Source organism: Haliaeetus albicilla, chromosome 1 (genome assembly GCF_947461875.1).
Source record: "Haliaeetus albicilla chromosome 1, bHalAlb1.1, whole genome shotgun sequence".
In the NCBI taxonomy this organism is placed as follows: Eukaryota; Metazoa; Chordata; class Aves; order Accipitriformes; family Accipitridae; genus Haliaeetus; species Haliaeetus albicilla.
This window is the reverse complement of record NC_091483.1, coordinates 9,242,465-9,259,024: the sequence shown is the minus strand read 5'-3', so window position 1 is coordinate 9,259,024 and position 16,560 is coordinate 9,242,465. Positions and strand designations below refer to the sequence as shown.

General features: G+C 39.6%; 1 protein-coding gene across 3 annotated transcripts in view; it reads right to left on the bottom strand.

Annotated features, from left to right (window-relative positions):
• Positions 1-16,560, bottom strand: part of BMP2K (BMP2 inducible kinase) — a 66,980-nt gene that overhangs the window by 5,669 nt on the left and 44,751 nt on the right. The window contains exon 15 of one of the 3 annotated variants that reach the window (XM_069778840.1): positions 11,025-11,138. The exons of 1 other annotated variant lie outside the window; for it this stretch is intronic. In XM_069778840.1, coding sequence (XP_069634941.1) covers positions 11,025-11,138 — 114 coding nt within the window. Of the gene's footprint in view, positions 1-6,014; positions 11,139-16,560 lie in introns of those variants that run through there. One more of the 3 variants, XM_069778832.1, reaches the window with a different exon arrangement.

Sequence of the window (16,560 nt, the reverse complement as noted above, 5' to 3'; positions counted from 1 at the left end):
ACGCCATACCCACACATACCAAGAGTAGATGCACACATATGTTCTGTACTTACTGAGGGAAAGGAGCTAAAACCATACCTAGTATTTCAAACAGCACTTATAAAATTGTTTACTCGTAAAATTTATTTACTCCTCAAGCACAAGACGTCTGGAAAAACAATACCAGTATTTTGGGGGCACAGAGCAGGGACCAATGGACACAAGTGATGTCTAGAGCCAGCTTTTCAAACGCACTCATTACACAGCAGCTCCTCTCCAGGGAAACAGGAGCCAACGAGTTTTAAAGATTTTAAGGTTTGTTTTCATTCTTTTTTCTTTAAAAGCTGACTACCTATTTCTTGAAGTACTTCTGCTTTGTTAGTCCGCTCTTATAAACTTACTGTTCTAGTCATGAAAACAATCAGCATAGGCAAAAGAAAAGTATTTGGCAATTGCAGATAATTCACTTCAGATCTCGGGTACCATTTCACAGCAACAACAGAGCTCCGAGGGCTCTGCTGGCCTACCAACCAGTCTGCTGCACAGTTTCTGTATACCAGAAAGCAAATGCACCTTGTTGACAAACACATCCCCTAAGTTGCCTTTTCAAGAGGTTCTCCAAGACCGGCCTGCTGTATTAGAGCTTTTACTACGCTGTCAGATTCATGTGGCAATACTCACATACTGAATGCTGTTTCAAAAGGGAAACGAGTGCGTGACACCCCGTTAGTACCCAGCCTTTCCTCTCCCAAGCTTTCACAGCACGAGACAATCCTACACAACATCTCCAAGATAATGAGCTTCCTCTACGGTCTATAAAAACCAGCGACTGGGCGAGAGACAAGTTTGTTTCTTGTCAAAGCCGCAGGGAAGATCGCATGAGGTCACGATCTCTGTCCTGCCCTCGAGGGCACCAACTCTTTACATGAGCTGAGAAAGTGGGACTTGGAGCCTGCCAAGAGCCACAACAGGGACACGGGGTTTGGGGCTTCTTTCCTCACAAATGTGTTTTGAGGCATACAAAGGGAAACGGAGAAGACAACAGTCTCTACAGGGAGATCGCAAGGGAATCGGCTAACATAACTATATGGAAATAGAAATGCAAGCACAAGGATGTTTTCCAACACATGTCTTGGTTTGAAATACTCCCTCCCTTCCCCCAGTCAGGACCAAAACCATAATATGGACTCATCAGTGCCCGTAAGAATTAAGCCTATGGTCGCTGCCGTTAAGGCATTTAATAAGCTCTCCCCTTGGTTTAGGCTGAAACAGCCTCTCTCTATCAGGGCCTTCCCCCCCCCCCCCCCAATGCCAGCAAAGCACACACTGCGATAGCTACACGGGAGAGCTTTTAGTTTTTTGTTGGTTTTTTTTTTTTTTTTTTAAAAGCAATACTTGCCTTTGCTTGTCAAATCTATGCTTCGGCAATGTCTGTTTTTCTAGTGACACCCAAGCTCCACATTCAGCCCCTTCTAACTTCTAGTGTAGCAGTTCAGGCAAAAAAAAAGGTATTACTTTAACTTGAGAGAAGTGTTTTGGTGTTTGTTTCTAAATAGGATCTGTCAGCTCAGGTTGTCTATTGTAAAGAAATTAATCTATTCATTTTACTCTAACACCTTCATCCCCGCTATTTAATGTCTGACAACTAGAGCTAAGAGAACAATTCACTGCTGACTCTTTTGTGGGGTGGTTGCCTTCAAAATACTAGGAGCAGTAAAAACTTCACATCAGTAAACAAAAAAGATGGCAAGAGCATGCAGACCAGATAAGCCTGCATGGTACCATTGGTATAGCACTCATCAGACACAGGCAAAACAAGTTTCTCCCTGTGTCGGAGCCCCACTGCTGCACTGAGGTGTTTTCAGGAGCGTTAACTGACTGTCAATTTTCTATTTGAAGAAAACGAACAGGAGGAAAAGCGAAACACTTGGACTCAGCTGGGGAAAGCATACTTGCTCTTGAGATGTCCTTTCCTCTAGGACACAGATCACACAGCAGCCACGCCACTTTAAGAATGTATAATTGAACACGTAACGCTAACAGCAGCAATGATAATCCACCTCTTCGCAGACACACCGAAAATTTGTATGCAATACTTGGAAGTGAGACCACATCACAGTCACTGCCAGCTGAACACTAGGTGGGTAGCAACCTTCAGAGGGGGACCAGAACAATGGCAAAACCAACTGAGTTGATGCTTGCGCCACCGAAACCTCGGCCTGACAATCACTTTATATCGCCTAACGGTCCCACTGAGTTCACTTTCACCTGGTGAGGAACATCCAGGCACCCGCCTGCACTAGTGAGATGCTGTGCAACAGAGTACAGCCTGAGCGCTGGGTATGAGTTTCTGACATGTCTAGTATCTGACACAAACCTGGGGGCAGGGGTTGGTCCTCATTAAAGCAGTTATTAACAAACTCTAGTCATAGCACCATGCTAGACTACTGACCTTCTCACCTAACTAAAACTAATGCCTTCCATTTATGGTTTTCTTAAACAATTGCTGAAATTTAATCGTCTCAAAGTGTTCATAGGATTGAAAAAGCTGGCGATGGATGTATGCACCAGTTATGTCTCTGAAAAAAAAAATTCTTCAGCCAAAATTTAGCTCATGAGTCTCCTGTTCTTACCATACACAAAATAATTTCTCAGGTAGTTTCTTCTTTCACAAGGAAATTAGCATGCAACTTTCAAGCCAAGTCAGATTTTTTCCTTCCTATGCTCCAGTTTAGACCAGAATATTAAGTTTCACAAGAGAAATTTCTTCTTTTACTGAAAGGAATTCACAGTCGATTTCTTCATCCAGTAGCCATTTTGCTCTGCTGCAATTACACTTAAAATAACAATAAAAATTCTGCAGTAATGTATTTTATGTATGGATTTAAAAACAAGATGACTAGAATGACCAAAAACATCAGGTGATTAGGGCTTTGAGCTGTTTCTTCTTTGCTTCTCGTGTCAGATTGCTTCTTATCTACTGTAATTTTACATACTACATATTTGTTTTACCCACTAAATTAGAATGTGGATTATTTGGCAGCTTACTTTAGATTTCCCTAAGGTACAGCCTTCACATCGCACTATATAACGCCCTATCTTCCAAATCCTGCTGCTTCCAGTATTTACTGAAACACTAATGTTAACATAAATGAAATTACACTTAAAAGGAGAAGAAAGAGGAAGTATTTCTAGGTTAGATGTTAACACCACTTACACAACAAAACACCCAAACCTTTTATGTATGTCAACATCCACATGAGTTAAAACTCCCAAGGAACGATTATACCTTGGTACATAATTTCCATATGCAGAAAACAATTTATGAAGTGGTTTTTTTAAAGACAGGAACTGAGCCACAATATATCCAATATACCTGACTTCCCCAAAGGTTTAAATATTCTTTGGTAATTGCTGCCACAGTCACACTCCCTGGAAAACAAACTGCAAAGGACACCGACAAGACAAACAACCAACCTCTACCAACAGCTACTGACTGGCTGAACAAGTAATTTGAGCCACACGGCATTTAGCTCTCAGTAACAGACCTCACTGGACAAAACATACATCCACCAAACTTGACAACACATGGCAAAACACTTAAAGCAGCTTCCCAAACCGTACCCAATGTATTAGTGCTCACACACCAGCTATTCCAACATCTCTTCATACACCCACCAAGACATGTTATTCTTGCTGACAAAATGCAGCAGCTGATTTGGGGAATGCAGACAACCTCATTTTTAATGAATCTCTATTAGCATTCTAAATTTCCTTTCTTGAGTGTAACAAATACCATCTCTAGGAAGACTGGGATGAAGGCAGGAACAATTCATGGAGCAGCCCCAGTTGCTAGAGATTCGTGTTCTATAGCAAACGCAGGGACTGCCTGCTTGCTATGTATGAAGCTAAGTGTTTTGTTCACATACTTGGAGCTCTGAACCACTCTTCAAGGAAACGCTGAGCACATTACTTAAACAGAGGCAGAGAGATGGAAGGTGCTTGAATAACTAGGGATAGTATTAAAAACTTGAAGTGTGTATTCATTTTCACAATACTTTCCACACAGCACTCTGTCTTGGCACCAGTCAGTTTTGCAGCCTCTTGCTCTACTCGGGGCAACGGGCCTAAGCCATCGCACACTGAATATAGCACACAACACCCTTTTTAAACAATGGCTAGAATCAAGCAACACACAGGAAAAGGAAGCTTGAGCCTGTGTATTTCTAAAGGTCTGTCCCTGCCCACAAGAAAACATTTTCTCAAATACCTCGATTCTGAGGCCACTCAAAGATTAAGCAAGCATATTCATTTTTCCAGCCGTAACATCACCACAGCACCAGGCAATTAAGTGCCTATTCGCTCATCAGCTTCAAATCCCTCCTTTCACTACAAATGATTTCCGAACAGGGTTTCTGAATTTCTAGCTCTTCAGCTCTGAGATTCCTCCCTATGCACCACCTCCTTGCCAGAGCTGTAAATACTACTTCTTTATCACAGCAGGAAATTTAGGTTCCTGTATTTTGTACAGACTTAAAATTATTGAAGAGATAATAAATTGTGCAGTGATTAGAAACACACAAGCTACAGTAACAGCTCAATAGTACTCAAATTTCAGACCCAGCATGTAAAACCCTACATGCACAACTTAAAACAGGAAAGCAAACAGTACACATGGGATAACGCTGGGAACAGCAATTGCTCCTGCTATATAGTTTTCAAGAAAGCACTTTTGTTTCTAAAGTATTTTAAGAGTGGTGACCTCACTGCTCCCACATTTGTATTTTTCAGGAAAGAGCACATATCTTGCATTTTTCTTCAGCTTGTGTTGAGGTGGTGTAAACAAACAAACAGAGCCATCTGTTCCAGGCAGACATTAGTCTAAAGATAAAAGTTGTAAACATTTTGTAGTTCAACATAGCCAAACTTCATGGAAGAAACCATCTCTGCACACACCTTCTCATCTGCAGTGTCTTAGGTTTAGTCCCAGCAACAGGGAGAAAATGGCAGCAGACTGGTGTTAAAACCAAACCAAAGAAACAAAAATATCCTCCATAGAGCTATCAGTTTTAAACCTATGAGAGCAGTATTTTTTTTTTGTTTTTCTACCCTACAGTTCCCCTTCTTTCACTTTTAAAGAAGTTATCAAACTAAATAAATACAAAGAGCACTACAAATAGAAACTTAATGCCCCAAAAGGGAAAAATTCCCTCATTAATGACAATTTAACGCTCTGGCCAAACAGATTTCAAAAATGAAGTGTTCTGTCACATTGATTTCATGCAATCTTCTCAACCTAAACTGCTGCAGAGACTGTTCAGATATATATTTATAAAAAAATGCTGCAAAATGTTCAGTAACATCTGTTTGTAATGTACTGTTCAGATTACTACACTTCTAATCAGGTTTGCATCGTGTAGGAGACAATCGTTCTTCCCTCAGATGCAAGGCAGGTGGAACATCTTTAATCGTATAAGAAGATCGCAATCTTCAAGGAAATTTTCTGTTCTGATGTTCTTTTTCAAGACATCCGATTATAAGAGGATGAATTCCCTCTAACAACTGCAGTAATTACATGCCTTCTGCTGGTTCATCATTTTAGGGTATTGCGGGGGTGGCAAAAGAGCAGGGCATAAGGGCTTTAAGCTTTCTTTGAATTGGTAACATACTGCCACCATCATTTCAGAACAATTTGCCACATGTCAGGCCCAAGGATTACCGGCATGCTGCAACTAAATCTGCACTATTTCTTTGACAACAGCCAGAGCAGCAGCTGCTGAATATTGTAATAGGGATTTATACCGCTTACCACCTTTCTTTTCAAGAACAACAAAAATGGGAGGAAAAAAACCACTTCTGCCTAGTATCTATTGCTTAGATATTCTTTCAAGTAATTACTCTACAGGTTGAAGTGTGTCATTTAAAAAAAAAAAAAAAAGAAAAAGGTGTCCATGAATGCTCCAAGATTTGACAAAAAACCATCCAAACCCCAACACATCAGTGCATTATTTTGGAGAGAAAAAGCACACAACTGGTACAGCCCACACATATAATTTATTCTCGTGATGTGTGAATAAGTTCCAAGATACTTTGGAAGTGTTATCGCGAAAAGCTAAAGTCTAAAGGTTATGTTGATACAGGGCAAGATCCTGAATCTGCATTCAGCAATACCTGAAACCATAGCCAAGGAAAGGTTATGGAGTAACATAAGCAGTATTTTCAGCGAGTACAAACATTGATAAGAGCTTAATTTAATTGTCAGGTTAGCTAAATCTGGAACACCGTACAACAGCCATATCAAGTTGTGGGTCTCGGCGTCTTTTAACAAACAATTCAGTAATATCAATTGCGGAAGAAACGTGAACTGATGGCGTGAGCTGTTCTAATGTTGTAGAGAAAGTTGGCTCAAATATTTTTGCTTCTCCTCTTCTCATGTTTGTCATTTCTTCCTTAATTGTAGTGAGCTGCATTTCACTTGAAGTTGCAGACTGCATAGTAGTTTGAGGGCTCCAAAGCTGTGGGACAGAAACTTGCAGTGGTTTTAAACCCTGCTAGAAGCAGTATACAAGTAAGTAACCAAATGATTAGTTGTCACCCACATCACTTCGTGCCAGACGAACGCGCTCTTCTGCTGCAACACAGTGAATGCTAATAATCAGCTATTGCAGCAGAGTCCTTTCAGGGACATATTGAGTCCAAGTCGCCAGATGATTTCCATTGTACTGCTGTCTGGCATGCAGCTGGCTGGTGTTCTGCCAGATCCACACAGCTGTGACTAGAAAGTTACATACCACACCACAAAACTGTTCTTATTCCAAGACAGACACCTATAATGATCATTTAAAGACACTACCAAGTCTGAGTGCAGGAAGTCTGGAAGTCAAAAGGAAGCCACTACAGACCTAAAGTTGCTTTTATCCCTGGTCTCCGCAGAGGGAACATGCATGTGGTGACTAGGAAGGGGTTACCTGTGTATGTTAGAAAACTCAACAGTGACTTGATCAAGAAGCACCATGTCTACAGTATAGAAAGTGAGCTTTACAAACATTCAGTAGAACAGTCAAATAGATGACCTGATCTAGAACCATATCCCAATAAGACAAGCCAGAAGACAGCTCACTGACATTCTGCACAGGAGCAAAACACCTAGCAGACAGCTTCAGGTCAGCACTTGCGAAGAAGTTCCAGTCAAGGTTTCCCAACATCTCCACTTCTCACACAGTCCATTCATGTCATTTGGAGAATCACCTTAAATCTTTTATTACTTCTGTGAATTCCCATATTAAGCTGAAGGAAGCAAAAGCCAAGCTAGCCCAATTTAATCCCAGAAAGAATTACTGTCAGCAAACATAAGATGGCAAAAGGCCACTGAGTAAAACTCAACAGCAAACTGTACTATATTCGTGACATTTCCTTCTTACAATTTGAAGAATGCAGAAAATGTGTGTCTCTTCTGAGTTTCTGAAACACTCAAGTTGATGTTAACAAAGGATGTTACAACACTAGCTGTTTGACACACACACACTTGAATCAAAAGCTTCAATGCCAAAATGCTGACCTCAGAAGCTAATTTTTCCACTGTTACCATCCAGTGTCTCAGGCATTCAATAACCAGAATCTGTTTTCCACATGTTAGGCACCTGTCCTAAATGCCCCAGGGCTGGCTACTCAACTGTGCTTTCTTTTCTCTTTTTCACAAAAAGTTTGCAATGCCAGTTTTGTTTCTATCACATTGAGTATTGGAATTCTTTCTCAAGCCAATTTTCTTTTCCAGCCGTCTCAAGTTCTAAGCTGTGACTAACTTCCACAAACATTTAGGCACAAAACAGTGTGTATAGCAAGTTAACATGTAGTACTTGTGAAGACACTTTAATAGGATATACACTAAGCATGAGTAACATTAAGTGCTTCTACGCTGTTTTCCTATCAACTACAATAAGAACAACCCAATAATGCGCTAGTTCATTTCACACTGCTATTTTCCCTCTGCATAGCCTGTCAAGTGACATACATGTTGTTGCTGGCTCTCCATTCCCACCTGAGAAGAATATTCATGGAAGTTCTGACAGATAAGCTGCCTTAGTCCATCCAGTTCCAGGTTCTCCTTCCCGGTGATCCTTGCAGCAGCAGTGGCCTGAAATGCACTCAGCTCCGCAGGGAAAATCCCAAGGGCTCACAGCTCTCAGCAACCCATGGTCCTTTCCAGCGATGATAAAAGGTTTCAAATTTCAAGCTCTGCATCTCCCTTACCCCTGTATCACCTTCCTGGACACATATAAACATACCCAATAGCACTGGTTTTGCTGGACTACCAGCACTTCACATTATGTCAAGTCAGAAGATGATACAAGATCTTCAGCTTCTTGCCGCTACCTCACATCAGATGATAGAAACTAGTTAGGTATTTAGTCAAGTGCTGCTTTCAGCAGAGAACCCTTAAGCCTCCGAAACAAAAGAAATACTCTGGGTGACTACTTGGCTACAGTCCATATACAACAGCATTTACTAACCTGAGACATATGTCACACAGCAAAAAAAAAAAAGCAGAAAAAGACCACAATTCCAACTCAAAGGTTGTTAATACCGTAGTAGACATCTTCAGTAGGAACTGTCACTTCCTACGAAAGTAAAATTATTTTTTTTGTTTTAAACAGTCTGTATTGGTAACATCAACAATTCATCTCACCGTAACTCAAGAAGTCAACATTCAGTAGTCAGAAACCTGAGTGAACAGTGATCACACTCCATATTTGCACTGTAGACACGTTACAATAAGGAAGTGAAACTTCTGCTCTAACTAGATCAAGACAGACTCTCACCCAAACGCTGGAAATGCACTCAAGGTATTAAACCTCTGTTCCAATTTCTATTCACTCATCTTTTCTTTGGTGCCCTGATTAAGGTAGGCATGTGGTTTACTTCTCGGTTAAATGTTTTACAATCGAAAGGAACAAACCAGAAGGATCATATTATACAGAAATGTTCAGCATGAGAGGAAATCAAAATATTAGGGACATTTGTCAAGTATATCCTAGAAAGTCCTCAACTAGAAATAAAACATGTCTACATCAGCACCATTCTCCTTTTCTTAGTTGTCTTACAATACCTCATTTCAAGACATTTCCAAGAACAGTTCCGTGGGGAAAACAAACCAGCTTTTTAAAGGTGTATCTTCAGATGTAAAGATTTATCATAGCAGATTTGTTTGCTAAATGCAATTCACTGTTAACACAGAATTAAGAATACCTTCCTTGACATCAAGCCATTATGTAAATTTCTTCAAATTCCAGTTATGACTCAGTAGAAAAAAGGCTAATGAAAAACATAATTTTTTTTTTCCTGTGAAACAGTTAACAGCTCACAACCAACTCAACATTTCTCAAGCAGTCTGGTTTTTCAGCCATGATGGAATTTGATTTTTTTTTTTTTTTTTCCCTTAGAAGGCATCTCTCCTTGTTTTTTAGTATGTCAAGAATGAAAGCTTGAATTCAAAGTAACAAAAATAAAACATATGACATAATACAGCGAGACCATTCAGGACAACCTAAGCTGTATTATAACTATCTGGAAAACAATAATGAGCAAATACATTTCTAAGACATAAGATGAGGAAAGAAAAAAAAATCCCTAGACACATGCGTACGAATACTCAAAACAGGAGATTAAGCACCTGATAGTCACCATCTCAGATAAAGTATAACTATTACTGCTCGTTTTGCATGTGAATTTACGCTCACCTTTAAAACAAAGCAACCTCTTTAATGAAGACTCTAAGATAAATCCTTCTAAACTGCCACCTATAGACTGCACCTACAGAGCAAACATCTTCACTCAAGAAATGCTTTCACACTGTATGGAACAACTGAATATTAACAGGATGATAGAAGGTAAACTTGTCCTTTCCGAATGACCAGAACAAAAAGAGAAACTAAGAACACAGTAATACACCAAGCAGAATAAATTCAAGTCTTTCTAACAATATGAGCAGACACAGATACAGAAGTATTTTTATAAACTGCCTTGCAGAATACCACAGCATTATCCTGGTAACTCTTCACCACATATTGTACGAGAGCTCTTGCGAGCATTAAGCAGCCCCAGTTAACAATCTTCGGGAATGCAGGATGAAAGTGAAAGGAAACACAGATGCTAACTTAGGTTGACCCCAAATGATTTATTTTAAGGCATTTTATCTGAGCTTTTGAACTTCTCTAAGAATAGTTTTTAAAAGTCATGTTAAGGCACCTTTATCACAGAAGCACTGTCAAGAAAATGTAGACAGGCGCCTAAGTGGCTCCATCAGTAACCAAAGGTCTTTTTAGCATTTAACTGTCACGTAGGCTTTAGTTTGGCACAGGTACCAAAAAAAATTATTAAAGTGCTGATCAAGCAAACATTAAAACTGGCAATTAAGTTAGAGGATGATGCAGTTCCACATTCACAGTCAATTTTCACATACCATGTTATTTTTAGTTCCATCCAAGGTAAAAATAGCCAAAGCCGAACTGCAAAACAATAACAAATCCCCCCCTGCCCTCAAGTGTACAGATTACAAAATATTTTGTTTGTTTTGACATAATTTGTACCAAACCTATGCATTAAATGCAGCAGAAGCTTACAGGCTTAACTTGGCTGGAGAACTGAACTAAAGGAACAGCACGAGTTGGAAGCAGACTACAGGGAAGTAGCAAAATTTAGTCTTAGCAAGTAATATGCCTCTAGCAAAAGCACTTCTGGTTCTACTCAAGTGATTCACACTGCACTGGTCCAATGTATTCGCACTGCGAAGACTACATAATCCGTACACTGTACGAGTACCAGGAATTTGATGCAGAAGTGGTTTTTTTTAATTGGAGGTAATAAACACACTAAAAAATCTCTTCAACACCAATCTACTGTCGTGAGGCATTCAATACCTTTATCATTCTTTGGTCATTTAACTGGATGTACATACTTCAACAGATACACAGAGAAAGAGATATCCGTATGTATGTAGACATATATATATATATATACGAGGTAGTGATGTTACAGATGTAACTTGCCTGGGTGAGAAATGAAAGGAACAGAACCAAAGGGATCTTCAGGAGGATTTTTCTGTGGAGCAGAGTGTGGCTCCACATTGTTATCTGAAGATGCTCTCCTGTCCACCAGCCTGTCTGTAAAAAAACAAAATGAAAGAGAACAAAAAATAAAATAAAATAAAAATGGCAGGTCTTACGCCAATGCAAAGATATCTACTGTACAAGGTGAGGGAGGAATATGCTCTCTATTAGGGGTTTTTTGATGTTTTGAAAGTATCCTACATCTTGAATTCTTACTTCTTGATCATACAGGAAAGTACACCTGCACAAACCTATTGTTAATCCCCCTGTCCCACCAAGAGCAGCACGTATTTGGTGATGGAAAGCTTTAAATGAGAATCTCTCTTACATGTTTTACATAGCCTACATGCTCTGTAATAGAAACTACTAGTCCTCTGTGCTCTTGATGTTTTCAAGTCAGAATCACTATGCTTATCTAAATCATCCATTTTATCCAAGTTTTGGCCAGCCTTTGACACAAAAAGAGAAAAGTTGTCCATCATAGCAAAATAGCCGGGAGTACTTTTTATTAAACATGTAACGTGTTTAGTGAGCATGGATGATGGTTGGAAGTCGATGATCTTGAAGGTCTTTTCCAACCTAAATGATTCTACGATTCTAACATCTCTTAGTAGTTAAAAACAATTTGAGTTTCATATAATGTAGAGAAGTGTAATGTCTGTTTTATATGGTCCCTTAGGAGACTGATTTTTTTTTTCTTTTGAGAAGAGACATACTGAAACCTTTTAACACAGTCAAAAATTAGAAGCACTAGGAATGGTAAATACAAGGGGGTTTTATCTAAGCTCTTATTCTAACTTTGCTGCCAACTTCAGATGCAGACCAGCTAGCCCACCCACCACAGTGCAACTCAGGAGGGTCCAGCAAGGCCCATCAGCCACTTAACAACACCAGTGTGACAAAGTGTTCCACCTTCAGCTATTATCCTACATCTTCTATGCAGAAAACACAGCATTTTGCTTTCCCCCTTTTTCACAGCAAGCAGCTGCTCATCCAAACAATTTGCAGCACAACCTTCCTGACAATTTGCAGCTGTAGAGATACAGCTGAACTGTGCCCTAACTACATATCAGGCTACCTGCACATTTTCTATTGAGTCCTTCAATGCAGCAACCAGGAAGCTTTACTGAGACAACCACCAGGGACTAGACAGGAAGCTGATCTGCTTCAGACAGATGCATATTAACCCTGTGTAGAAACCTCAAGAGTTTTGAAATTACATGCCAGTTTTCGCAGACAAGGATTCTGTTAATATTCAAGCGTCTGTAATGTCAATTGTCTTAACTGCTTACCCACTGTTAGACTGTCCAAAAAATACCAGTCAGAGTTGTTCCATTACAGGCAACCCCTGTTTAAAATATAATGCCAGCTGGGGGCTCCTGATGCAGGAGATTAAGTAGTTGCTCTCACCTCAACATATACATATACAAATAGGCAGAAAGTAACCCACCCGAACATAATTACCCTACATTGACACAGCCATGCAGAAGAAAAAACTGTCCAAGAGGCACAAAAGACTAGCAGCTGTATGTTTTATACCATAAGCTTTGAGCCTTGAAGACAAACAACTGCCAAACATCACATCCAACAGCAGTACTTCTTCCTGATTGTGAACAGTCATACCCTCATTGCTTTCTCTCCTCAGGTAGGAATGGTTCAGGGTTTGGGGTTTGTTTTTTTTTTTATTTGGGGGGGGACGGGACGTTGGGTGTGTGTGTTTGAGGGTGGGGAAGCTTGGCTCTGGGGTTTTTTTTTTTTTTGAGGAAGGGGTGTGCGGGTTCTTTTGAGTTTTGTCTTAAAAGAAACATACGTAACCTTCAACTTGCATCTTTACAGATGCAGACTGAGCGAGGGATGCTTTTGTTCTATTATCCCTAGCATCTTGCCTCCAGAGAAAAAGCGGTTGACTGCTGCACAGTTTGCACGCAATCAAACTCTGGAGTAACTTCTAATAGTGCACCAACTTGAACTACCCTTTGGAGAGTCCCTGCAAATGCTGGCATGCAAGACTATGTAATTTCAAAGCCTCCAGATGATGATCAGATCTCTGAGCTTCAGCAGCAGTGCTAGGGATAGCAGAAAACAAAATGTATTGAAATGCTAAGCATGCAAGAAAAACTAGGTTAAGTGAGCAAATACAAGGTTTCAACTCCTGCAAGGCACCTAAGCATATACATACTGGCACATATTTCCCTCTAAAATAAAGTTTAAAACTTCTCAATCCATCAAATGCAAGGCTATTGGAAAACGATAAGCCATTCTTTCAGTCTTCTGCCGCAAAGTGTCATTTGTCTACCTCATAACAAGATCCATTTCTTTAACAGAGAATGTTTGTGAGAAAAGACACAGTGATGCTTTCTCCAGCTTCACACAAGCAGAAGTAGATTAAGTGGGATTGTCAGTATTAGAATTTATTGTGCTTCAGAAACAACTTCCTTAAAATAAAGATCCAAGGTTTTTTTCCCCGTCAGTGAATAACCACACGAATTCAGCCCAGACTGCTGCCAGAGACACAATCACACGCCACATGGCACAGCAGACCCTTACATAGAAAAGTGCAGTTATTTAAAACCACAAACAAAGAATCTGCCTGTTTCCATGCAAGTGACAGGTCCAAGATTCCTCATGAGACAGCTCTCAGGACATTGAGAAGTACGAGATGCACTTGCACACAAAGAAAGCCTGCTAAGAACCACAGCTCTTTCCTGCACGGATGGCCTAGGTAGCTCCTTTGTACAGTACATACCACAAAGGAGATGGGCAGAGAGCTTTGTAGGCTTTGCACCACCCACAGGTGTCTCACTTGAAACACCCAGATGATTCTGGGCCTAACAAGAAGCTTTGTGCAATTCAGTCTGAAGGCTACACTAGCATGTTTTCACCGGTGAGAAACCCAACTCATTTTCTCAGCTCCCAATTCTGCACAGATTATTAAGTGGTTACAGGAGCTCTTTGTAAGAAATCCATTCCTTCACAACATTCTCAGAATCTCAGCATCACATGCTGCTTCTAGACCATCATTAATATCGATGATGGTAACAGTAACAGAGAAACAGCAGCGTACACAAGAACGAGGAACTCCATCCTTTAACTCCATATCAAAGTTCTCCACAAAGATGCTCAATTCAGAAATCTTCATTCAATTGCGCATTATGTTTTATGCAACTGTCATCTATCTTGTCACTGTGAAAACTTTCACAAAGTCTAAGCAAGGTATTCTGTTCTATGAGTTAGCTCCCTTTTCCTTCATAAAGTGATTAGTCATCACAGCAATACTCATTACTACACATACTATGACATGAACCTACTAAATGCATGAAATCAAATGGTAATGTTAGCCTGACAAATTATGATGACATCCTGATCCTCTAACAAAGGCTGTGTACGTTTAATTACTGATATATTACTGTCATGAACACAACAACTTCAAAAATATTTGACACATTTAAAAATATTTTTAATTTATGTACAAAGCATCAGCTCTACCATACAAAACAGGCTTTTGGAAGAGGAAAGAAAGAATTAGTATTTTGAATGCTACGCAGCACCACGTAACGTTGCAAACAGACAAACTTGCATAACACTGTACATGACTTAGGAAGTACAGGACAGCAACTAGGTTTAGTAACAGAAAATACAACAATTCATCAAACCTTCATCTCCAATTCTCCTTCCTCTAAACGGCAAAGTGATTCATAGTAACTCAGAAATTGAGCAAAAGCAATTACTTCGTAGTAAACCCCAGTTTTCTCTCATAAGAGATAACCTACATCTTAAAAGAATTACGCCTTGAAACTTAAGATATATCTGAGGAAATTCCAGGAAGCATTATACAGTTCAAGACAATTTTATATGTATAAGCCTTAATTTCACAATAAATTTCCCAATTTCTCATTAATCCACCTATGTTTGAGAAAGTGCCAGTAGACAAAATTAAGTAGAAATGTTTCTTCTTTGACTGCCGTGAAGGCATTAACACTGCAAAGTAAGTTCATACGATCTTTGGCACAACATCGTTAATATCAAAAAAGAAAGTTAAAAGGTCTCTGAAGTCTCTGATGTATGTACCTATGTGTGAACACAAACACACATACACTGAGATTAGAACTAGTAACACTCCCCCTCCATGAGCCTCTAAGAGAAATCAAGCCAAAAGGCCTAAGAGAAGTTGTAACTGCGTCTCATGATATGTATGAACAAGCCTGCCATCTAGTGTACTATCAGTCAAGCTAGTAAGTTTTTCTTATTTTTATGTTTTCTGTATTCAAGTCACTAAAACCCTAACGCTAGTTATTACTAAGCAAAACTACAGTGTTATGTTTACTTTGCTGATATAGCACATAAAGTTCATTATCACATCCAGCTCTTCTGTGCATTGTATTATCTTTATTAAGAGGTGAGCCAAAACTATGCCTAAGGAGATTTAGTCTTCAAAAACTTCAGACCATTTTTACACATGTAGTACAAAAACTGGATAATGGAATTCTAGTAGTAGTCAACTGTTCTTTCTGCTGGAGATGTGGAGACAGCAGTTAGTGGCATTAGGCTCCAAGTTACTCTAGCCTTTAGTAAGTCTAACTGCATGCGAGTCAGCATTTTCACCAAAAAGGTTGGATTATCAAACACTGGAACAGGTTACCCAGGGAAGTGGCCGAGTCACCGTCCTTGGAGGTATTTAAGAGATGTGTAGATGTGGCACTTACGGACATCATTAGTGGGGGGACTCGGTAATGATAGGTTAACAGTTGGACTCTAGGATCTTAACGGTCTTTTCCAACCTAAATGATTCTATGATTTTCTATTTCCCCAGCTTACTATAACCAGTGTACTGAGCTACTCCAGGCAAGCCTATTTCTTGTACAGCATTTTCCATCTTTTTCATAAAGCCACTTGAAACATGTCTTTGGTTACTATCTTCTTATGAACTTATATTTATTCAAAACATGTGGCTTAACCAAATCATTCTGATGAAACTTACCGTAACTGCAGTCAGCAGTCCAACAGTCAGTTAAAGATTCTGTAAACAGGCAAGTTGAGCTGACCTTTTGGTTCAAGCTAACCTTCTCCAGATGCAAGAGTGTATTATTTCAAAAGACTTGTAAGGCTCAGTTGAAAGCAGCATGCCTAAAGATATTCAGTTCTACTACTAAATAATTTCCAATTCTAAACTTGGATTTGGAAAAAATGCTTTTTTTCCCGCTGGTACATTATCCATCTCCCCCAGCTATCAGTAAGTCATTTCACTGTAAAATGTGTGCATGCTACATCCTCATCTCAAAAATAGAAGTCTTACGTGATCAATGCAGGATACAAGTGAAAACAACGAACTAGAGTTTCACAAAAAAAAATTACCAGTCACTTTCCTTAACTATTAAGGGATAACACGCCCGTCCTGTTCACCTATGTTTAAGGACACAGAAGCCAAAAAGAGGAAGACTCAATTGAAGGCATTAGCTGGGGGTTTTTTCAGTTACTT